The sequence below is a fragment of the Strongylocentrotus purpuratus genome, unplaced genomic scaffold (genome assembly GCF_000002235.5).
Source record: "Strongylocentrotus purpuratus isolate Spur 01 unplaced genomic scaffold, Spur_5.0 spur5_scaffold_18, whole genome shotgun sequence".
Lineage (NCBI taxonomy): Eukaryota > Metazoa > Echinodermata > Echinoidea > Camarodonta > Strongylocentrotidae > Strongylocentrotus > Strongylocentrotus purpuratus.
The window spans coordinates 12,846,034-12,871,168 of NW_022145603.1; the positions used below are offsets into that span (position 1 = coordinate 12,846,034).

The following is a 25,135-nucleotide window of genomic DNA, read 5'->3' on the forward strand; positions in this document are numbered from 1 at the left end:
TAATGGTTGTCAGTCTTCCCAAAGATTTATTGTATTAACATGAAAGCCTCTGTGCTGCGTAAGTGAGAAATGCATCATGGAGCATCATCGCAGAATCACCAACGAAAATATAGATAATTTTTATTTTTTAGGACGCGATTTGTCCGTGTTTTCAAGGACATCCTCGTATATGCGAACGATCTTCATTCACGGACCAGCGCCCCTACTGGCCTTGTTAACAAATTGAATGCTCAATGTATAATCCAGGACCTTGTTTCAGTTAAGTTGTTGTAATTAATACACTTATATAGTTACAAGGGGAGGCGAGTTGGCTCAGTCGGTAAAGCGTCTGCCTGTCAGATCTCGGGTTCGAATCCCACCCAGGCGGATGATTGAAGCCTACATTATGTGTTAACGTGCCCCTTCACTTGTTTCATAGATGCAGGCTATGTTAAGTGGAAAACACTCCGTCCCTCGGATAGGACATTAAATGGAGGCCAAGTGTACAGGAGTGTCACCACCCTTGCACATTAAGAACCCACTGCACTATTCATATAAGAGTAGGGAATAACCCTAGTGTAGTGGTCCATCTGCACACCCCAATCAGGCCGAGTATAGGCCTACGGCATCAAGAATCTTGAGTATTGAAGGAGGCGCGGCAGATTATCTTGAAGAAGAAGATTCCTCAAAATATGTTTGAAAGAAAGAGTCTTTCATCCTGTCAGAAATCATTAGAGGAGGCGATTCCAAGTCTTCACATGGGGTTCCCGAGGAGGCGCGATAGCTCAGTCGGTCTCGTAATCCGGTAATGGGTTCGAAACCAAGGCACTGCGCTATACGCGCTAGTGCCCTTTGTTTTGGTAGGGCATTAATCCTCATTACCAGGTCCATCGGAGAGGACCTACAACCGCCGGCCGTCTGGTTGCTTACTTACAAGCAGCGCTCAAAATACACGGGGGCGATGGGCGATTCGCCCCCGTGAGCTCCATAATCGCCTGTCATGTTGCTCACGGGGGCGATTTCAAAACTAAAAATCGCCCCCGTGGAATTATAAAAATAAAGATTATCTTTTCTCATAACTTTAACACAATATTGAGTATCTATTTTCAAACCTTAAACCAATTAAATGGAACTTAGATGGCGCTTTCTCTCCCATCTCTATGAGTATTACAACGGAAGCTCGCAGTGCAGCTAATGTGGCCGTCAGCAGTGGCTATACTGCGCCGGTAGTACCGGTGTGCACACTGACGCTCAATATCTGCTGGAGCTGGAGACGATCGCGCAAGGACTGAAACATGGAGAAGTTTTTCGCACTGTGAAAGTGTGAATCCTCTGAAATCTGGTTATTCTAAAAGACCAGCAACTCGACCAGTAAATGAATATTGAGAAGAAGATCAGCAAAGATGTTGCCGGGGCGGATCTAGGCAGTTTAGGGGCCCAGGGGTTAATTATTAACCCCCCCCCCCCCTCTACCTTGGACTGCCAAGTGAAAATTTGATGTGCATAGAAAAATGCTACCATGTGTCCAGATCAGTAGTAAATGTCAGTAGATGCCAGGCAAACATCACTAACGGGGGTTCAAAATAGCACCCCAAAATCGCCACGCCGCTTCGTGGATCGTGGACGATCGATGCTCCGCATGTTAGTAGATGCCACGAAACATAGAACGAGGGTTCAAAATAGCAACAACAAAAATCGCCTCGCCGCTATGCGGCTCGTGGACGATGCTCCACATCGTATTTGGGTTACCCACCCTTAGCAAAAAGCTAGATCCGCCCGTGTTTTGGAAGGATATGGTAAAGATTAAAAGTAAAGAAAGAATGTAACTAAGGTTGCTCCGAATAATGAGGAGGACATATATGTGCAGAACGGGAAGAAATGGAGAGGATGTCATCACGGGGATAAAAGTCAATAACAGCTATGTAACAAGTAAATTTTTAAGAGGGAAAATGCCGACTTAAATAAATGATAATGAGAAAATACCATGGAATTTAGGAGTATCATGGGTACCAATTCAAAGGAAATTTGTATTAAAATAAGAGCCCCCGTCAGCACTAAAAGAGCCCCCGTGAGAAGGCTCAGGGGGCCCTCTTCTTTTTGGAAGAGCCCCCGTGGACAAAAAATTAATTTGAGCCCTGCTTACAAATACAAGCATTTATGCTTTCTTAGCAGTCAGGTAAAATAACCACCACCACCAAGTCAGTCATGTGTGGTTACATTCTATATTTTAACTAGAATCTATTGGTCTACTCCATGGTTTAATATGAGTGGTTGACTTTCGACCGACGCGACCGCGCCATGGCATTCGGGCAGCCAACTACAGCTGCAGCTAGCTGCCCAGGCGCTCGGCTAGGCCAGGAACACCGGGACGAAGACACAATTCATAATCAAGCACACTCACAGTCACACACACATCGCTTCTTCCAAATCTTACCAAATATCGTTGTATCTTCAATGTCAGCCTCACAGAATTCTGGAATGTCCACCAGTTTGCAACTGCTTTTCGATTTCCACAGCTTTCCACCGCCCAATCGTAAGACAATCTTGGGAAAAGAGTTAAATTGAGGTAGATAAACGATTTTCTGTCGACGCAATTTTCCACTCACGAATGCCTTTGCATTATATTCATGTTTATAAGCTAAATACAATATACGCGCTATATAGTAAATGTACACATGCACAATCGAGGTACGTACGAAATTGCACACACACTGGTACCCGAGCTAGGTACACGCCTCCCTTTAGCAAGTGCAGTGTGCGAAACCTACATGTGCAAGGGGAAGGAAAGTAAATACCTGGGTAATATTGACAACTTACAACCTTAATAGTACACTACAATGATTTCATTTTTATTACCATCATGTTTGCCATATAATAATTATGTTAGTACTTTTATTTAATATTTCTTAATCATATTTAAAAATAGGTCAATATAATTTTTTACGGGCTGTTCAAGTAATTGTAATCTTCATATGCATTTCATAATTCTTTTGAAGTTCTTATCAGAATCTTTTAAATATATTGGTCTCCAAATTGACATCTGGCTAAAAGACCACTACGTTCGTTGAATATTATTTATGTTTCATAACAATGCAGCCTGGTTGTATATTCGGTAACAATAATCGTAATATGTATGAGCCGTAGCGTTGCTAGTACTTAGCCGGCTAGTTTTCAATGACACTGAAAGCAAAACATGTTTATGATTATGATCATATATTCATTCAATTGACGTGCCACCCCGTTAGTACTTCGGGAAGCATTTCACTCCTATTTTTACGAATCGCAGATTGTTTTGTATCCATCTGAATATTTGATTACGCCGATGATTTTAGCCAGATATCCTCTTCTTACCAAAATAGTTGTCTGCTGGATTTTATTCATATCTTTATCTATTTCATGTAGTTCCCTGTTTGTACAATTGTGCTTAACTACATACATGTACTTATTTTCATCTTATTATTTATTTATCATCACTGTTTTCTATGAGTTTGAATAATTTTTTCTCACCTCTCTGCATGGAATAGTTGTGACAAAGTGATTCTTGAGAGATAAAGTTGATATATTTCAAGAACTTAATTTATCAATAAAGCTCTATAAAATACAATCATTGTCTATGCAAAACAAATTATACTGCTACAATCATGTCATGACAAGGTATTACGAGAATTTATACCAACTTTATTGGCAACAAAGTATTTCTTTATTTATTTATTTATTTCTTCATTGATTCAATCATTCATCATATACCTTTCTATCTATTCTTATTCATTCACTCCATTGATTCACTTCAATCTTATTTTCATTCTAGTATTAATTCTGTATCTATACATCTATCTATATATCGGGGGGGGTATCCCATTGATATACCCATCAACTTTGCAGTTACTAGGAACATGGAAAAACAGGCGGTCGTTTTTCGAAAATGTCGCAAGTTTATCTTTTTGGACATCAGAATGAAACGTGTGTTATGGAATTAACACGCGTTTCTGTGGATTTTCCTTGAACTTAGACTATTATGACGGCCTCGAGAAACTGGGGCCCGTTTCTCCCCAGTTTCTCGAAACCGTCATATAAGTCTAACTTCTTGACTATCCCATTAAAACGCATGTTAATTCTATAACACACGTTTCAATGGGATAATCAAAAACTTAGACCTATAACGGTTTAAAGAAACTGGCCCCACCCATCACCTTGTCCTCATAGGGTCACGCCTTATCATCCTATAGAGACCGTTATAAACAATCCTATTACCCTTTGTTTGCTCCTATTGTTAGCTTTAACAATGGGACGAAGAGGATTAACGGCTTCACTCAAGGGATCAATCAATATAGGTAATAGGTACATCTTTTAGTTGTGTGCCCAGAATGCCTCGTCTCACGCCTCACTGCACAATCATCCAGGATTGACATAATGGTAGTGGTGAAGATGTTGGTGGTGATGCTGGTGATGGTGGTGGCGATGGTGGCAGGGGCGTCTCCAAAGGGGGGGTGTGGGGTGCGACACTCCCCACCTGTCAGGATATTGTCGGTTAAATTGCGCTGCCGTCGGGAAAAAGGGAAAAGGAGGAGGAGGAAATGTGACTTTTTATCCACTGTGACGACTTCGAGTGACTACGACTACAGTTCTTGTATTTTCTCGAAGTTTCACTTTCCTGTAATTTCAGCTAAAGAAACCAGCAGAGGTTTAAAATTTTTGAGGAAACTAAATTCAAACAAGAATTAAGAGTCAACAACGGTACGACGAGTCGTCTTCCTTTCTCTATATTTTGATGAAACGCCAAAAATTCCGCGCTTTGCGCGGTAGGGGGAGACTTCATTTAGACGAGTCGAGAACGGTACTTCGAATCGACTTCTTTATCTAATAATTCAAGGAAGCTTCCACAATTCGCGCAGGAGGGGTAAGAACTTAATTCAGATAAGGATTAAGAGTCGAGAACAGTACACCGAATTGTCTGCTTTTCTCATTATTTAATGAAACGTCAAAGCTTCCGCGCTTTGCGCGGGAGGGGGAGAAACTGAATTCAGACATGGATTAAGAGTCGAGCACGGTTCAACGAATCGTTTAATTTCTCTAATAATTTCATAAAACGCCAAAACTTCCGCTTCCGCGCTTCGCGCGGGAGGGGGCGAAACTTCATTCAGACAAGGATTAACAGTCGAGAACGGTACAATATATCGTCTTCTTTTCCTAATAATTAAAGGAAACGTCTAAGCTTCCGCGCTTCGCGCGGGAGGCCTGTCTCCCACCCCAAGTGATTCGCTTGCTCACTACCGCCCCTCCCTAAATTAAGATCCTATCTCTGCGCCTGCATTAAAATATATAGCTATGTTGCTGACTAAGTTGACGAAATAATTCGTATATTTATGTCGTCAAGGAAATTGACCATTTGTGTATACGCAAGTACTATAGATAGTCCATAGGAAAAACAATTCAGCTTTCAGCTCCGCGTTTATAGGGTTAAATTTGTAGATATTGGGACATTTCATTTTGTCGGTAATCGTTGGCCTCTACACCCCCCCCCCCCCCACCACTGAAAAAGGTCTACCGACGCCCCTGGATGGTGGTGGTGGTGGTGGTGGCGATGGTGGTGATAGTAGTATTTGTGGTAGTGATGGTGGTGGTAGTGGTGGTGGCAGTGGTGGTGGTGGTGGTGGTGGTGGTGGTGGTGATGGTAGTGGTGATGGTGGTGGTGGTGGTGGCGATGGTGGTGATAGTAGTATTAGGGGTAGTGATGGCGGTGGTAGTGGCGGAGGCAGTGATGGTGGTGATGTTGGTGGTAGCAGTGGTTGTGATGATGATAATGTTGAATGTGGTGGTGATGGTAAAAGTGATGTTGTTGGTGGTGATGTTGATGATGGTAGTGGTAATGGTTGTAAGGATAGTAGCGGTGGTGGTGATGTTAAAGTGGTGGTGACGGTGTGGTGGTACTGATGGTAATGGTGGTGGTAGTGGTCGGGTGTAGTGGTGGGGATGAAGATGGTGGTAATGGTGGTGATGGAGGGGGGCTGCATGTGGAGAAGAAAGATGGGGCGGTGGATGGGGCGGGCTGCAATAAATCAAGGAGTTATTACCTTGAATAAAGTAAGTCCACCGTGTTTTCTTACCAGCCCTTTAAGACTCGAACTATTTTTGAAGTTGGGGCATGGTAGAAAAATATGTAAGCAACAAGACATTTTCTTCAAACATAACTAGTCAATGGGATAGATGAAAGGCCCTTTGTAATATTGTTCAGATGAGAGCAAATGGTGCTAAGGTAGTGACCTCAATGCTAGTTTTGTACAAATAAAGATAATCTGAAAGTTTGAGTGAAAACGGACAATTACCGTGCGTCCCAAAAAGTTACACACTTTTGAAATGTCTGCCGAATAAGAAATATCTGATTTTGGGGGGAAAGTTGTATATGTATGGAAATCTCATAATAACTTTCATAATGATGAAATTGTCTATCTCTCTGTCTCTCTTTCTCTCTCTCTCTCTCTCTCTCTCTCTCTCTCCGTCTCTCTTTCCGACTGTCTGACTTTCTGTCTCTCCGTCTCTTTCTCTTTTTTTCTCCGTCTCTTTCTTTCTCTATCTCTGTCTCTCTTTTTTCTCTCTTTCATTCTTACTGTGTACATTTCCCATTTTTCCTTTGTATTGCTCTTCTTCGTCTCTTTCTCTCTCTCTCTCTCTCTCTCTCTCCCTGTCTATGTCTGTTTGTCTCTGTCTCCGTCCATTTTTTTTCTCTCTCTCTCTCTCTCTCTCCCCCCCCCCCCCCCCCCCCCTCCTCTCTCTCCCTCTCTCTCCCTTTCAAAATTTGCTTTTTGACCGCGTCTTTGCCTCCCTCTATCGGTCTTGCAACACCTCATATAATTAAACCTACTTTTCGGTACAACATTATACAGGAACATTTTTGTTTTGACATTCGTCTCTTTTATTCGTTTCTTGTACACTTTATATATTTAAATAAATATTAACCGACTCGGCTATCCCAAATCTGCCCATGCAAAACGTTATTCATTCATACACAAATGGCATCAGACTTGGGAATAAAGTGTGCCTACGACTAAGACAGTGTTTAAAGGAAACCTCGAGAAATAACTTTTACTTATTCTGGGAGATTTTTCATATTCTTGATCATTAAAAGCATTATTTAACTATGCTCCAGTTGTACCAAGAAGTTACCAGTAACTTCTTGGTTGTACACATCTGAGATGCATCAGTGTCTGTGATATGGTGGAATAATGAGCCTAAGTAGTTTATATACTTTGTTTATGAACTCTAAAAAGTATATATTGCTTTTTTTTCAAAGTGTAATACATACCGAAATATTGTTTTTCTTTAATATAATACCGAATACTTTGTTTAATAGATACCGAAATGTGCTAATTGTTACTGTTCATCGGATTTAAAAACTAATTACCGTCTTTACTATAATGTTGTATCAGAATATTATAAATATGCAACAATGTTTTCTTAAAGGAAAAAGCAAGGCAAAGCAAAAACAAGCAAACTTCTTTCATTACAAGGATAACAAATGCTTGTATATATGTTTGTACATGTTCTAACCTTTTCTTTGTTGCTGTTATGAGTTAATGTTCATGATTTTGTTATTATAATATTTATAAAAAATTATTGTTCCTCATTATGTTTATGAGGGTCTCCATTCATTGGTGATAATGATTCACCCTGTGTAAATATCATAAATTAATTAATTTATTAATGAATGAAGCCCTTAACAAATTGCGCTTTAAAAATTATCATAACGTGCCTCAAAAAAGTAAAATTCTTTGAGTGACCGGTTTTGCCGTACTTATTTTCCCACATATACTGTAGTGTTATAAAAACCGTTAGGAAAACGGTTTTTGAAATTTCGAATTTCAATCATAAATATCTTGATAATCAAACAGACAAATTGTAAAATTCATGGGATTCATGACTGACCTAAAGGTTTATAATTATTATTGCAGCATGAGCTAAATCCATGATTTTGTTTAGAATATGGGGCAAAGATACCTAATCCATTTAATCTACAACATTCCCCACAAGTGTATGAGAGATTCATAAAACAAGAATATTGTACACATTTCTCAGCACGACATGGTTATCGCCATTTTCTTCATAACGAGACGTGTAGTCCAGATTCAGTCCGTTCGTTCTTTTTATCCCCCACACACAGCGCGTCTCTCCACTGATCGCGCAATCCCCAAATTTCCGTCCGCACGTATTCAGGACCCAGATTTAGAGGAATGGCTAGGTCTACTTTCAACGTTGAGGGTGTGTTATTTTATCAGCTGATTGGGTGCGCTAAACGAAAACGGTACAGAGGCTGGACTACGAGACGTGCTATGTGAAGTCGTTTATCAAGTAAATGTATTCAAATTTATGGATACTTCCTTCCCAGGTGTGTGTGGTGATGAAGCATTTCATTCACCTGCTATTACCTTTTGTACTACAACTGCCAGAACGCAAATTGTATAAATAAGTTGGTGCTTTTCTGGGGTGAAGATTTCTCATGAATGAAATAGATTTGTTAACTGCTATATTTTCGTATATTTCAATGAATTAGTTGCAGTGTTCCCTTGTTAGATATTTTTTTACCAAATTTAATTTCTTCTCAAGTAAAGGTTTGTTATTGATTTAGAAAGTCTTTTCAGCTAAAGATTGGTGTATATTAATAATAATAATTACATTTATAGGGCGCTTTATACAGGTGTTTCTTAGCGCACAGGTGGTGCTGTCTAACTTAGTATAATTAATTAACAAGTTTAATAGCTTAAAAACAACAAAATAAAATATTAGTAATACAATACAATTCATGTGAATGGATTTGACTACTTGTGTGTGTATCATACATATATATATATACAACTTTAAGTGGTACGTCACATTTTCAAGAAATATCTGCGCTCAGGTCATGCTAAAAGACCTCAAACCATGCCGAGAATATCTTAATTTATATATCTCTTGTACATTACATATTTTTAGTAAGGGATATTGTACATCAAAGGGCAGGAATACATCTAATTTTTCAGAATATACCTACACTTGTTCTTTGAGGTGAGGTTTCCTTTAACTGTTACAGATTTGGACGAAGTCTTAATCGTGATTCTAGTTAATATTAACTAGAAGGGCGTGTTTAGCCTCATGATTTTTGATTTTGAAGCTGCAGCCTTTGACCACGCCCCAAATGGTCACCATGGAAACGAGCGCCACTATGCCCATCACATACACCCTCGTGCCGAACATTCCACGAGATTCTATTTGAGAGAGGGGGAAGAGAGAGAGAGGGAGAGAGAGGGGAGAGAGGGGGTGAGAGGAATAGAGAAAGAGGGAGAGAGATGGAGAGAGATAGAGAGAGAGAGAGAGAGAGTGATAGAGAGAGAGAGAGAGAGGGGGGGGGGGAGAGAAAAGGGTTGGGGCCGAATAAAATGTCGATGATTACAAAATTAATGACACGATAATCATGTTAGTTTATTTCGGTTAAATTGAAATACTGAACGAAGTTGATTTTTGTATTGCTTCATAAAAAAACATAATGTAGAATGCACCATGGCATCGTAGTTGCCATTAAAACTGCATTTGGTGCGAACCAATCATAGTTCTCATATAAAACTCCTATCAACATCGATCATCATGAAATGATACCATCTTGTTCATCATGCATAATAATCGCCATCTAGCTGGTTATTATCATTCATTAATCATGACCATTAGTATTTTGATCATCTTGTAAATTAGCTTGCTTCGATATAATTCCCATCGTGATCAGAAACTTTCTGAAGCCAGAGGGCGCTATACATGAAATACGCCCAAATACGTGACTATTCATGCAAGATAACTTGTAGTGACAACTGTTGGAGGCATAACAAAAGTTAAGATTATAGATACTCAATCAAAATACACCCATTAGTACACACTATTCACCCGACACTAGAGTTGCCTATTTGTCTAGGCCTTTGGATGATGAGAAGACTGCGCAACTTCCGCACCGGTCTTTTTGTTTTTAAAGATATTTATTGTTCATTCAATGCACAACAAATAATAATATCAAAAGATATTGAAGTTACATTACTTGAACACAAATTAAATATATGATAACAAATTGCACCTTTCCATTTTTTTTAAATGTCGTTATCAAACTATAACAAATGCATAACAAATCATGTTTACGTTTAGTTACTAATTATCACAGAAACATAACAGAATCATTTACAGTTTTAAGTTATTACTTGTTTAATAATTAGTAACTAAACGTAAATATGATTTGTTATGCATTTGTTATAGTTTGATAACGACATTTAAAAAAAAAATGGAAAGGTGCAATTTGTTATCATATATTTAATTTGTGTTCAAGTAATGTAACTTCAATATCTTTTGATATTATACATATTATAATTCTGTTATTATTTCTTGTGCACTAAATGAAAATATCGGTTGCTAGTGATCTCGTCAACCTGCTGTTGAGATGTATAGCAAGTTAACTTTCACCAGACCTTCTGTACACACTGCCTTGCACTGAACGATGGGGGCATTATATTCGCTGTGCCATAGCGCTCTGAGAGAGACAGTTGTAACACGCGCACATGCATGCGATCAAAGGTCAATTCACGGAGCTCCAAACAGTTTACTCCCTTATTGAGCTTGTATGTGGGAAGGAACCAGGGGCGGCCGAGCGACTTCCAAAGTTGGGCAGGGGCACCAACAAAAAAGGGCACTTTCTGGAAAAAAAGGGGCACCTACATTGGGAAATCTCAAAGCGAAAATATACAATTTTTTTAGACATTGGTATATACCCCTACATTGTGATTACATTATCAGGGATGATTTCAATATTTTTTTCTCTTCATACATCATACAAGATATCACTTAAGCATCATACTTTACAGTTGGATGTGATGTCTGAATATGCATTTACGAGCGAGCGAAGCGAGCGAGAAAATTTTTAAAGATCTGTGAGGCCGCAGTGTGAAAAATTACATCTTATAAAGAGGAAAAAAGCCAATCGTGATGGGATTATAAGCACATTCTCATAACGGAAGACTGAAAAGGCCTTTGATAAGTAATATAATTATATCATCTTTAAATGCGAGCGAGCGCAGCGAGCGAACTTTGGGGGAAATTGCTCTTAGTCGATTTAAATAAGGGGCACATTTAATGATTACATGAAAAGGGAACAATTATCGAAAGGGATAAGACACTTATTAGAAAAGAAAATGAGCATGTGTCAAAGTAAAAAGGATAATTATAAGAGGTGAAAATGAGGCATTTTTTCACATGAAAAAAGGCACTCACCAGTGATGAAAAAGAGGCGTTTACGAAAATGGGAAATAGGCATTTGTTGACGGAAAAGGGGCACCCATCAGATTTTGATAGGGGCATTTATAATAGGTGAAAAGGGGATAGGTCCCTTAATAGAAAGGAAAAGGGGCACGTATTATTATTAAAAGGGGAATTATCAGAGTTGAAAAGGGGCACTGAGGAGATATGAAAAGGGGCACTTATGAAAATGTAAAAGGGGCACTTATAACAAAGGAAAATGTGCAATTGTTGAATGAAAAGGGGGCACCGTTCAGATTTTTAAAAGGGGCAGTTATGAGAAGGGGAAGGAGCTCTTTCTTTTTAATGGGGGCACTTATCATAAGGGAAAGGGGCACTTATTAGAAAGGGAAAGGGGTAGTTATGAGAAGGGGAAGGAGCTCTCTCTTTTTAATGGGGGCACTTATCATAAGGAAAAGGGGCACTTATTAGAAAATAAGAGGAGCACATGTTAAAATGAAAGGTGTGCTCATCCGAGTTTAAAAAAGGGGTAGTTATTAAAAGGAGAAGGGGCACTTCTTACAAAGGAAAAAGGGGAAGTTGTCAAAGTAAAAGGAGCACCTCTCAGTTTTGATTAGGGCAATTATCAGAGGTGAAGGTGGCACTTCCCGTACCTGAAAAGAGGCACTTACTAGAGATTAAAAAGGGCACTTATTCAAGATAATTTCAAGATTTATGAGAATGGAAAATGGACACTTATTGCAAAGGAAAATGGGAACATGTCGAAGAAAAAGGGGCACGTGTCAAAAATAAAAAGGACACTCGTCAGAGGTGAAAAGGGGAAAGGGGCACTTTTACTAAGTAATAGGGGCACTTGTCAAAGTAAAAGAGGCACCTTTCCTATGTAAAAGGGGCACTTCTTACAAAATAAAAGGGGCACTTTTCCTATGTAAAAAGGGGCACTTTTGGGGTATCTGAAAAAGTGGGGGGCACTGTGCCCCCCCCCCCCCCCCGGGAGGGCCGCCTCTGGAAGGAACTATTTGAAGCTCCATGAATTGACTTTCGACCGCTTGCATATGCGTGTGTCACAACTATTTATCTCACAACGCTGTGCGTTATCCCCCATTTTCGTAGATTTTGTCTGTTCTCGTTTTATCGAAGTTGTGTCTGACTGTTATAGATGACACCTACCTTTGGACGAGGCAGCATAACTGGCGTCCAAACTGTAGATGGCCAGTGGGCCATATCTGAGGGTGTGTATGGTGCCTGAGCTGACATCACGACGTCGTAGACGAGAAGCAGCCTCCCCACATTCTGCATTTGACCTAGCAGCCTCAGCTTCGTCAGACCTGCATACTACAACGTCGCAGTATACGTAAATCTGGGTATTCAAATTCAAAGGAAAATTTATCTTGGACCATATCCTTTTCATTCATATTTTACAAAATACTCAAATTACATAATGCATCCACAGTCATTATTATACATAGTTCTTTAATTTACCTGACTGCTTAGAAAACTTTTGTAGGCCTATGCTTGTTAAGAAGCAACCATGGGATCATTGGCTTAAAGTCCCCTCCGAGGGACTAAATTTAATAATTTACGAGCACTTCATTTGTATGTAAATCTAGGTATTCAAATTCAAAATAAAAATTATTTTCCAAGATGATTTTTTTTAAATTATTATTTTCAAATTAAATCATAAACGATTGCAAAGGCTTCCGAAAATCAACCCAAGGCAAATTTCAAAGCCTTGTCTATTACCTATTGAAATTAGCGAACATTACAAATATACGACAGGTTGTGAATCCAGACAGCTGATTTAAAACAGTAATTTGAAGAAGTTTACAAGCAATATTTCATAAATCTTCGAAGATTCATATTGGACAATATTATACAGAACAAATATTGATGATGGTAAGTGCTGTTTGATGGATGTTTTCCTTTAAATCTGAAAGTTAAATAGAAGTCTTTATATTTGTTTTGTGTCCAGACACTCAACCTTTATTATACTTATTTCGTAGTCCATGCAATATTTTGTTTTAATAGGATATACGATAGCGTATTGAAATTGCATTTTAGTTGTTTTTTTTCCAAAGTCTAAGCGACCGTTATTAAATATACACAGAGGAAACTAAACAAAAGTTAAGAGCATGAATAAGGGTGTACAATCAAAATGATTCACACTTAACAGAATGTACGATTAATGGCGTGTTACATGTCGTTTTTCTGAAGACTCACGATTCCTAATGTTCGTTTACCCGAAGGTTCTTGATTCCGAAAATAAAAATTCGAACACTCGATTGTTTTCGGAATTACGAAACTTCGGAGCTATGAATCCTATTTCATTTTCGGTTTTCTGGACGATGGTTAATTTCCGGAATTACGAACCCTTTTTTTCATTTTCAGTAGTGTCTATACCTTACGTTCGGAATGATGAACCCCTGGTATGGGAAAATTGTGTTTCGGAATTATGAACCTTCGGAAAAACGAGGACCCCCACCCCCTAAAAAAAGTGGGAGGAGACAAATGGAATATAGCATGTACGAACTAATGGACCAAGTGTATACAAGGAGACCCTTTAGAAGACGAGGATAATAACAAATATGAGATAAAGGAAGTAGAATGGTAATTAGAAAATAAAAGGCTTATAGAGATCATAAGAAATTGTAATACCTAAAGACGTAGAGGGGGTCAAAGAGAAATAGAAATGCAGATCGTGAAGAGGTCTTTAGGAAACAATATACATTTTTTTTACCTCAGCGACCCCAGAGAACTCGTTGACAAAGCGGAACGCATCAAAAGAAAATCCTTCACGATCCAGTGGAAGGGCGTGGTTCACTGTGACTGTATCTTCTGCAGGGCACCTAGAAAGATAACAATCAAATAATGATTGGCCTTTTGTAATGTGATACAGGGTATAGCATGGCATTCTAAAATCTAGTTCACTGGTGTAGCGTATATCTAGTTATCGAGGGAAAACTGGTGTCATGGGGGAGGTGGTGTGGTGGTGGTGGGGGGGGGGGGGGTAGAGCGCCTAACGTCAGCCTCGTACTGATATGACGCGACAAAACCTCGGCGGTGTTTATTTCTGAAAACGTAAGTGAAATTCGCTTCACACTTCCTATCGGATAACTACGGTGGCTGATTTACCCCAATATTTATTTTTTACGGCGTTATAACGCTCTATTACGGCGTAATAACGCCCTAATACGGCGTTTTATGACGCCCTAAAATGGGGCGTTATAACGTCATATTAGGCGTTTAAAAAGATGTTGTATTGCGCTTTGACACCGACCCTAAAAGTATGAATTTTTAAAAAGATTTCCGACCGACCGTCTCATATTTTGGCACCTCGTGGGCAATACAACAATTTTTTTTTGTTTGGCCTTACGTATGACATCCTATTACGGCGTCTTACGCCCTAATACGGCCTTATAATGCCCTAAATTACCGCGTTGCAACGCTCTAATTCGCCCTAATACGGCGTTATGACGTAGATAACACATAGCGCGGGACCTTTGTTTCGCTTGCAGTTGCCATAAATTTACTGGGAAAAGAACATTTCGCCTTTTTTTTTTTTTACTGCAGTTTACCGCGTTATAGCTGAACGACTCAGATATACCTGATGATGCAAAATGCGAGGAATTGGGTCATATGTGGGGGAGGAAGGTGGTAAACGCGTTTAAAGTTTATACTATATCCACGTTTTCTTCCCTCTCTTTAGCATGTATAGTACATTCCGGCCTAATATCTTTTTCGCCATTTGATGGAGCGTAGGCGTACCCCCTTAACCCCGTACCATACATAAACCTCATGGAAATTGAATAGTGGAAACGCTGTATTGGATTTCTGGCGTATGGGCTGATTGCCTTCAAGTGCTTCAATATCGCGGATATTTACGTACTAAATCGAAATAACGCCTCGTGTGTATCAGACATAATGTGGACGTCTAGAGTAAAACTTACTGGTCTTTGATGAGATCTTCTTTGGGATCATGATCAGGACCCTCCTCTGTAGCCCAGCACGCCTTGATGAAGACACCGACAGTGGTTGTGGAGTCCAATACCACGCCGAAATAGAGCTTGGTGCCCAGCATCACCCGACCATCCTCGACATTAACCATCTCCTCGGTGTCAAACTCATCGTTAGTAAAGCGGGTAATCTTGAGAGTGAACTTGCCGTGCTCTTTATCATTGATGTCGATTTTGCCGATTTGGGGCTTGAAATTTCCGGTCAGGACTGAGGCTTTCTTCAGGCAGCATTCGACTTGGATTTGTTGGTGGTATTCCCGGGTGATGATGGCACCGGTATCACCCGCCCCTGGCTTGGCGAAGGTGATCACGTTCTGGAAGATTATGTTGTCCTCATCTTCCTGCAGTGTAGATAAACAGAGAGGGACTTCAGAGTAACATGATAGTCAACGTCATTTTAAGAGGGAGGGGGTTGAACCGGGCGCCCTTGTGAAACCTCAATAGCATAACTCTAGTACTCAAGTCCAAGAAATTAGTGCATGTGCCCACCATTTTTGAGAGAACGGAGGCACAAAAAGACACCATAAGTATCGGATGACAAGTCTGGAGCCTGGTTTGATGATGACTTTCCAATATCACCTGAAGTAGCGATTTTGGGATATTGGTTTAACATTGCCAACAAGGGGCGCATAAATTGAATTGTAATCAAGAGGGAGTTTTCCATTGTTACAACATGCAGTGCCTCATGGTGGCAAATGGTCTAAGCGCCCCTCATCGGCTGTGCGAGACTATAGCTGCGATGAAACACTAGTTTAGGTGTTAGTGGGAAGTCCATATTGATTCTCATTGGCTAAGCAACCCAGCTAGAATCATCTTGTTACTTTAAATGCAGTATATGACTTCATTCAAAGTTCATCGTCCCGATTTTAACAAATTAAGATGGTAATTACATAAGATATGAAAATCTAAAGAGACATTACCTTGGATTTAGGTTCTAAATAATGATAACCGTAAGAAAAAACTGGACTTTTTTGTGTAGTCAACTCCCGAGGAGCTCAGTCAAATATAAATACTGCAAGAAAACGTGTATAAAAGGGTCCTTTTTTATAGATTGGATGGGGTCCGTGCGGTGCCTTATTAAGCGGTTTTAAAAAAACGTCCTTTTGGGGCCATTTTCAAGAAAAAGAGAATTTTTTCAAAATGGTTCAATATCTTGCTGTATGCGCCGGTATACGCGCTAAGGGGTATTTTTTTCTATCCCTCAGTGCCAAACCAACCGGGGAACCCTCCCCCCCCCCCCCCCCCAAAAAAGGGGGGGTAATAATGCCCATTGGTTAGACTACTGGCGGCGCCTGCACTTGACGGTCTTTATATCTTCAGTAGATCAAAATCATAATTATGCCCAAGATACCGCCCCAGACCTACCAAGTCTCACGCCTATAGCCGGTCGCTTACATTTTGTTTTGCATAGTAGAATAGTAACTGTTCATTGTACATTGTGTAGTTTTGTAAACACAACATGTACATGTACTTACCATGAAATGGATCAAATTTGAAATGTAATTCTTTTTTTTAAAGAGAGGACCAATGATATCTGCATGTGCACTAAACCCAGGCGATGTTGGGGAGAGAACCACTATCACTCGTTCATATTGCTCCGTTTAGTCTCATTTCACAACGCCCCCTATCGTCAGAGTCAGCAGCCTAACATGTTAGCGTATGGACGTGTTTTTTTTTAAATCGTTAAAAATTCATTTTTTTTGTTTAAACGAAAAGCACATCCACCCCGACGTACGTTATCACTAGCTCTTTCATTGGGGCCCTCATGTCTCATTGACTTTTGAAAATTCACCCACCGTAATTTTTCAAAATAGGTTGCAAGCTCGCCATTGCCTATAATACACATGTGAAATAAGTCGAACTTTGGACTCAGTCTGCCAAGCGATTGTAAGATTATAGGTCAAGCACACGAAGGATAAGAAGCATGAATTATCAATTATCACTTCTGCTATGTTCATTATGTCCATTTCATCCAACCCCCCACCGTAATTTTTCCATTTAGTAAAAGCAAACATTTAACCGAGGTAAGCAAAAACATGAATATTCATGACACACCATGGACTATTCGGTTATTAACAGAGGGGTGCAATCGGTCATCATGTCAAACTCCCCTAATTGCCACCAAGTACTTCATATCATTATATAGTTTGGTATGTTTCTTTTACTCATGAATTATTAAATATCAATGATGGTTTAAAGATATGTAAAAGAAATTTTAGTTGATATTTATTAACAAAGTAATTTATATCTAGCAAAGCAATCTCGTAACCGGGAGGTCCCGGTTTCGAAACCAAGTCGATGCGCTAGTGCCCTTTGGTAAGGCCTTAATCGGCATTACCATAGTCCCCCTGGAGAGGACTTAGAGCCGTCGGTCCCATGGTTGCTTATTGAAATGCATAAATATGCTTTCTTTAATAGCAGTCATGTAAAAGAAACCTGGGGAGTGTTTCACAAAGATCCTAAGTAGAAAGTAAGTTGGACTTAAAAAGTATGGACAGCCATTGGAGCCTTAAAATGAAATATATTCAAAAGCAAAAATTGGAGTATTTTAGACTTTTCATCAATTCCACATCAAGAACATGAAATCTCCCATAATAGAAAATATGAATGATTTGAATCAACATTTTATGCCTTCTAAAAAAAAAATTACAAAATATTTTCAAGGATGCTAATGGCTTCCCATAAATTTTAAGTCCCACTTAGTGTTAAGTTCTACTTAGTATCTTTGTGAAACACCCCCCAGAACAGTCAAACCAGTAAATATTATTGTTCACTAAACCGTAATCCTCCACAAACCTTGATAGTGGTGCCGCATCTATCGTATGTTGTGGACATCTCGATTTTGAAGGTATCATAGACATAAGCAACACAGTCATTTTCTTGGGAGAGAAAATGGACACTTGACGGCTCACTCCCCTCTGGTAATAGACGTTGATCCAACACCACAGTCATTGAGGTACTGTCACATCGAACTTCTGATACTATAGCCAGCAAATATAAACATAGATACATACATTTACGGTTGAGACTATCAACTACGACGACGACTATACTGGTATTACTACTACAGTCAAACCTGTCTATAGCGACCACCCAAGGGAAACACAAAAAGTGGCCTTTATAGACAGGTGGTCTTTGTAGACAGGTTCCTTTAATGCATGATTCAACGTGAAACCATTTTCAAGGGAAACAACAAATGTGGCCTTTGAAGACAGGTGGTCTTTGTAGACAGGTGGTCACTAAAGCAGGTTTGACTGTACTACTACTTAATACATGTATACTACTAGTGCCACTGCTTTTAGTACTACAACTACTGCTGATACTACTATTACTACTACTACTACTACTACTGATATAGCATCTACTACTACTAGTAGTACCACAACTTTTACTACTACTGCTACTACTACTATTACTTCTACTTTTACTACTTCTATTATTACTACTACAGCAACTACTACAAGTTGTTAATAGCCGTTGTTCTGGAAAACACTTTCTTAAATCAACTCAAAGACTACCTCAATATTCTTTCTTACAAGGGATGTATTCAATTTTAAAGGGATCGTTTAACAATGTTAAATCTGAGATACACGGCCCTACGTGATATCAGTGTCTGTGATATGGTGTAATATTGAAGCCCTAAAAAAATTGCGCTTCAAAATGATCAAGAAGTGCCTCAAAAAAGTAAAAATCTTTGAGTGACCGGTTTTACCATACTCGTTTTCCCCAATAGACTGTAATGTTATGAAAACCGTCAGGCGAACGGTTTTCAAAATTTGTAATTCCAATCATAAATATCTTGATAATCAGACAGGTGATCGGCTTGTAAAAGTCACGGGGTTCCTGACTGACCTAAAGGTTTGTAATTATCATTGCATCATGAGCTAAATCCAGAATTTTGTTTCAGAATCTGAGACAAAGTTACCGGATCCCTTTAATAAGTTTGTTTGATGTATTTTTGAGGAAATAAAACAAGGGCTCCGTTTCATAAACCTTGTGATCAATAACTCATGGACCTATGACAAATCTGCTCACAGCCAATCAAATGCAAGAATTTCAGTAGCTTATAACAATACACCAGTTTACAGTTGTGTGCGCCATTTCAAACAAGGCCAGTGTCCTAGAGGTCATGTATTTATGCGTAAATTAAGATTGCGCCCATGCACATTATGATGATATCACTGCCTACGCGCTGCGTTGTGCGCGCAAATCATCATTTGCATGGGCGCAATCTTAATTTACGCATAAATACCACTGGTCAAAGGTTATTGGCCCCGCTTCCGGGGCCAATGACCCGAGGTCAACTGTCTGCGCATGCGAATTGATACAACTGTATACTGGTGTATTATCGTTACTCCTTATTGATAACAAGTTTATTGAAACAGGGCTACGACGCCGTACCCTTACAGAAGTATTGATGTTATGTTACCACAGAATTATATTCCCATTGTGGACTTTACTTATGATTAAGTTTTGGTAATGTATTTCATTTATCCATTCTTTCATTTATATATCCAATTGAAATAATATCCGGACTACGTAATGTGTCAGTGTCAAGACTAATGAGTGATGGGCAAGGTTATTGAAATTACCATCAGTTGATTTTTTTTCCTCGAAAATCTTTGTCATCAGGTCCATAATAATTAGTAATAACAATCATATCAATTATAGCGAAGCTACTCTATAAATATACTCTACTGCGATGCGATGAGAACAAAACTCCTATAAACAGTGCTACTTTGCAGACACACAATACAAAATATTTAAAAGCTCCTGAAAACAAATGCGTCTTCAACAAAACTTTGAAGACAGCAACAGATGAGGCTTTTCATATGTCTAGTGGTAGGTCATTCTAAAGTTCGGAGCGGCGCAACTGAAAGCGCGATCTGCAAGAGTTACTTTTGTTTTGTGTACACCGCAAGTACAACGTGCATATGGATGTGATTTAAAAGATCATAATTCAGACAAATAAGTTGGGGCGTGACCTTTTAATGCTTTGTAAACGAGCAAACGTATTTTGAACGCACTTCTATGCCTTATAGGCAAGCAATGCAACTTAATTAAAACAGGTGCATTATGGGACAATTTCGACGAATTATTATTAGTTCAGATTGCATACTCACACTTTTCTTCGCAAGTCGTGCCTCCGTATCCTAAAGGGCAAGTACATTGTTCTTCTGCACACGTTCCGTTATTCTTACAGGGACTCCGGTCGCAGGGAACTCCGCCTGCCAGATAAATAATGGTCCTTGTTAGCGAGTATCCTATTTTGTTCACGGTTAAAGCCCGTACAAACGATGTATCAATTCTTATAATTATATTGGATGACTTTCAGGTCAATACAATAATTTTTTTGTTGCACATCGGTTTCCGTTACTTTAGAGTCTTTCACTAAACCCACCCTACTTTAAAGCAAAAGCCTTCTTAAAGGTAGGCCTACTTTGTCCCATTTGCAGGCCGAAAAACCGAAAAGGTTGAATTCCAACGGCATTTGAAAGACAATACTAATTTAGAACTTCCCTCAAAACGAAAGGACTAGAAAATGGCTTTTAGTGGGAAAATAAAAACCATCAGTTGTCAAATCGACTGAAGTGATTGCAATCAACTACAGCAATAGTCTACTTTTAGACCATTTTACCGAATGGGTGTACGTTTTGTGCTGCAAAAAGATTCAATCAGGTTTTTGGGGGCCATTACAAATAGTGGGTTATTGAAGTAGACAATGTACCTGTTACAGCTCATTTTATGTCAGATGTCAGTCAGTCACTGTCTAGTACCCATATTTTGAATACGAGACACTAAATAATGTTTAAATTCCTCAGATAGAACATACATGACATATTCACAATTCATGCAAACTTTTACAGAATTCGATGTTGGCTGCAAAAGGGATAAAGAATCTTGAAAGCGTTGTTCGGATATCACGCAGCATATCCACGACGTTTTTAAATATTTTGTATTTTATGATGACTTAAAGTTGAGTACGATTCACATTTCTGTATCTTATAGCAGGGAGCTCAGTTAATACACCAAAGACATATGCCCCCCCCCCCACTCAGTGCTATTTAGGGTACGCATATGCTCGTTCCCGCCCTTGAAAGCACCCCCCATCTCAGGCCTACCAATATTTCTGAACCCCCCTTTCGCGGGCTTTTCGCGGGCTTTTCCAGCCATGGCGACCCCCCTAAATCCGGAACACTGCTCAATGTACCCCATATTTATGGTATACGGAATATCTTCTAACCCCCTTTTTAAAATGCTCATGAGTCCCAAGAGAGAGAGAGAGGAAAAAACACACCCCCTTTTAAAGAACTCCCCGGGTAAAATATCAAATATACCCCCTATTTATATACAATTCTCGGGCCGGACTTTGTCGCGCGAAAAGTTGGGATTGGGAACCGGGCCGCTAATTTCGCAACCGGGCCGGGCCTTTGTTACGTGCAGTGGCCATTGATATACACGTACTTGTACTTCTTCAGAAGAAGATGTAGAAGAAAAAACCGCGGCGGCTTTTTAGGGCGGTTTACCGCGCCATATTTGAACAAGCCTGAAGACGTTAAAGTATACCCCTTATTGGAATCCGAGTAGCCAATTTACCTTCATTCGATATTAATTGTCAATTCTTATTCGAAAGGCTCGAAAAAATTGAAAAGGATAACCGCGGCGGTTTATGTTTCAAAGGTGAACACAAATGGCAACTGCGCTCGGCAAAATGTCCTACGCGTTTCTACTTATTTGTTACAAGATACCGAAATGTGAAGCGTACTACTTTACGTCATTACATAACAAAAACAAAAAACAAAAACAAGAAAACACCGCGTTTTACCACGTCATATCTGAACCAGGCTGTATCATCCAATCACAGACGAATAATCCGAAAACCTGTGAGATACCGAAAATCTAACGTCATATTCGTTTGTCGTCCAGGTTACTGGTTCTAAACAGAGCCTGCGTATGAGGTTCACCGCGGAGTCGTTCAAGCAACGGCCTGGATCAGGCCAAATTCAGTGTTTAGGGCTGGTGTGATCACCACACCATTGTTTAGCATAAAATACACCGGTTTACTAACCTATTCAAATTGTTTGGATACTTTTTAAAGAAATGTAATTCTTGACAGCCTGAAAGCTTGCCCGGGGCATGCCTGACATAGCAACAAGTAATATATGCACACCGGATTCCAAGTATTGCTGTTCATTCATTTATAACAGTTTAATGGAATTACTCGGCACTAGTATCCCCATGAATACGTTATTGAACCGGTCGGATTATTCATTGGAACCAGCAACCTAGACAACTTGACCAGTATGACGTCACACGTCTTTACTCTCTTTACCGTTCACGCCTGGCAAGAAGTCGGTGACATCATAAATCCAGCGCCCATTGACGCCTACATTACTCTCAGTGTCGAGATTAATCGGCTCTGTTACCGGTAGATTAAATTCAGTACTGCTATTGCCATCGGTGAAACCAGGCTAAAGACACGGATAAATAGAAAAAAACGACAATAAAGACAATGGCAAATACTTTTAAGAAATAAAGTCGATGGCAAGAAACCAAGGCAGCGTTTCATAATACCGTCATAGAAACAAGCTCACCGACAATCAATTGAAACGCATTTATTGCCATTAACAACGGGATCTCGGTGAACGAGGTGAACTTGATTTGACAGACAGTTTGGTGAAACGATGCACTGTATTCCTGAATACCCTTTTTAACAAACGTTTCTCCTGAAGAATGAAAAGCTTGTCACATGCTTGCCCGACATAAGCCGTGTTCACACGATGGCAATTTTCGTCGACGTAAAGGTCGTATTTGAGCATGGCTATAGAAAAAATATGCTGAGTGAATTCCATCTATAGACAGGGGCGGCAATCCCGGGGGTGGTGGGACAAGTCACCCCCCCCCCCCCCGTGAAATTTGAAAAGTGTAAACAAAAGATGTATAGCAAATACTTACTAAAGACTGCAAAACACTTTTAGGCTCTGGAGGGCCCAAGAGTGCAGTGTTTAGACTAATAACAAATGCAGAATTTTGCTCGGTCGCTACGCTCCCTCGCAAGATATCCTTCAAAATAATTATACAGGTAAATATTTAAGAAAATCTGTATTTCGTTGTGAGGGGGTAATCACTTCCGTCATCTTCGCCCCTCTCGTTCACTATGCTCCCTCATCCCTCGCATTTCGTCCCCACGGTCATGACAAGAATCGCCGCCCCTGTCAGGTGAATCAAATAAGCCATGTTCAGACGTGGCTTCCTAGTCGGCGTAAGTTTTTATCTGCAGCAATAAATATTCCATAAATATTTGACTTATACAGTTGTGCATACGTTCTTACTCGGACCAACTTGCCACGATTAAGTTAACACGACCTTCCACCGACCCGGTGGTGGCGCACGCACTAGTTGACCTCAACCCAGCTTCCGCATCGAAACCGCGCGAAATCTAATTTCATTTCGATTGTAAACAAACAACCATTGTGAAAGGTCACATATACTCAGAGTGCCAAGTGAGAGCATTCTCACGGTCAACTTACGCTATCCTCCAGTCGTGCTAGTACATTAGTCCAGGAAATTTTCCAGGAGTAAATCAGTCGGCCGGCTAAGCTTACACGACTATCGTTCTGATGTTCACTACGCCGACCTTTACGTCAACCTTACCATTTTTACGCCGAAAAGCTCTAAAGACGACATCGGGTGAACACGGCTTTTGTGAAGTGCCACAATGAATGATTCCATTCACCTGTCACGACTATTTTAGTCAGAATACAAATTGCATACATTCCGTGTTGATAGATAGGGCAATCCAGCGTTTTTCATCCGGAGTGCCGACATCTATTTTAATTAATTGGAAGACTGACGCGAAACTTTTTATTTCTCAAAAGGGGGCCGCGCCCATAAAAATGTTGAAAAAACACTGGGGCAAGCCATACAGTTTGTCCTGCCTAGCAGTAATTAAAGTATGTAATTCGCATTCTGACTATTGAAATACAATTAATCACAACAGGTGAATGAGATCATGTGTAACGTGTCACTTAACAAATATTTATGCATTGAATCTGATTACATTAAGAAAATTGTCCATTTCATAAATTTTATTTCTTAGAAAAATTTGCAATCATTATGATTATGGCCCGTATTTTGAAGTCGGGTTATTTCTTTTTGAAACTCTGGTTTAGTCAAACCAGAGCTTAAGTCCAGTGTCACAGGATGACATGCTTTTTATTTTATTTAAGGACTTGGGAAAAGATCAAGGAAAGAAGTTCCGAAAACCACCAGGTTTTTTCGTCCATCAGCAGTTTGCTTACAGTTATAGCCGTTGATTTGAAGTTATCTAACTATTCCTAAAGTAGGTTTACCTTTATTATTATTGTCTTCGCCTTTAGAGATAGAGAGTAAAACGATTTTGAAGCAAGTAAGAGAAGTTCCGAAAATATAATATCACTTACGTTTTCATAGCATGATGTATGGTAGATTGTACACGTGGGGTACTGTGGTGACTCTCTAAAGAGATTTGTTTTACAGATGTAGACGTTCAAACATAAGTATATACTTTTTTAAAGGAAATTACGTCACAAGTAAATTTAGACAAAGTTTGTGTGTAGTCATATGGAAGGAGTAATTAAGTTAATTTAGCATAGTTGATTAGAATTATTGGTTCTTTGCGAAATTAAGATCGAACTAATTTTTGGAATGCGTATGCATATTGTGAAAGTTTTTTTTTAGCAACGAAAGGGCTCGTGCACGTACGTAAGTTTCATGGCGCGGATGAATAATGTTTCGCGAGATAGTGACAGGGCACTTTGGCTACTTTTATTTCAAGAGTTTAACAAAAAAAGTAGATTGATTATGACATGGTTCATCTTTATTATGGAGTCTAAATTGGGAATTTA

At 39.5% G+C, this 25,135-nt stretch overlaps 1 protein-coding gene across 1 annotated transcript in view; it reads right to left on the reverse strand.

The window, feature by feature from the left end:
• Positions 1 to 8,385: 8,385 nt before the first annotated feature.
• LOC593588 overlaps positions 8,386 to 25,135 on the reverse strand; it is a 31,670-nt gene continuing 14,920 nt past the window's right edge. The window contains exons 6-12 of the mRNA XM_030989228.1: positions 22,582 to 22,720; positions 20,372 to 20,476; positions 18,045 to 18,229; positions 15,183 to 15,589; positions 13,973 to 14,081; positions 12,406 to 12,595; positions 8,386 to 9,215 (exon numbers count right to left, since the gene is read on the reverse strand). Of these exons, the coding sequence (XP_030845088.1) occupies positions 9,067 to 9,215; positions 12,406 to 12,595; positions 13,973 to 14,081; positions 15,183 to 15,589; positions 18,045 to 18,229; positions 20,372 to 20,476; positions 22,582 to 22,720 (1,284 nt within the window). The 3' untranslated portion in view covers positions 8,386 to 9,066. The remainder of the gene's footprint in view (positions 9,216 to 12,405; positions 12,596 to 13,972; positions 14,082 to 15,182; positions 15,590 to 18,044; positions 18,230 to 20,371; positions 20,477 to 22,581; positions 22,721 to 25,135) is intronic.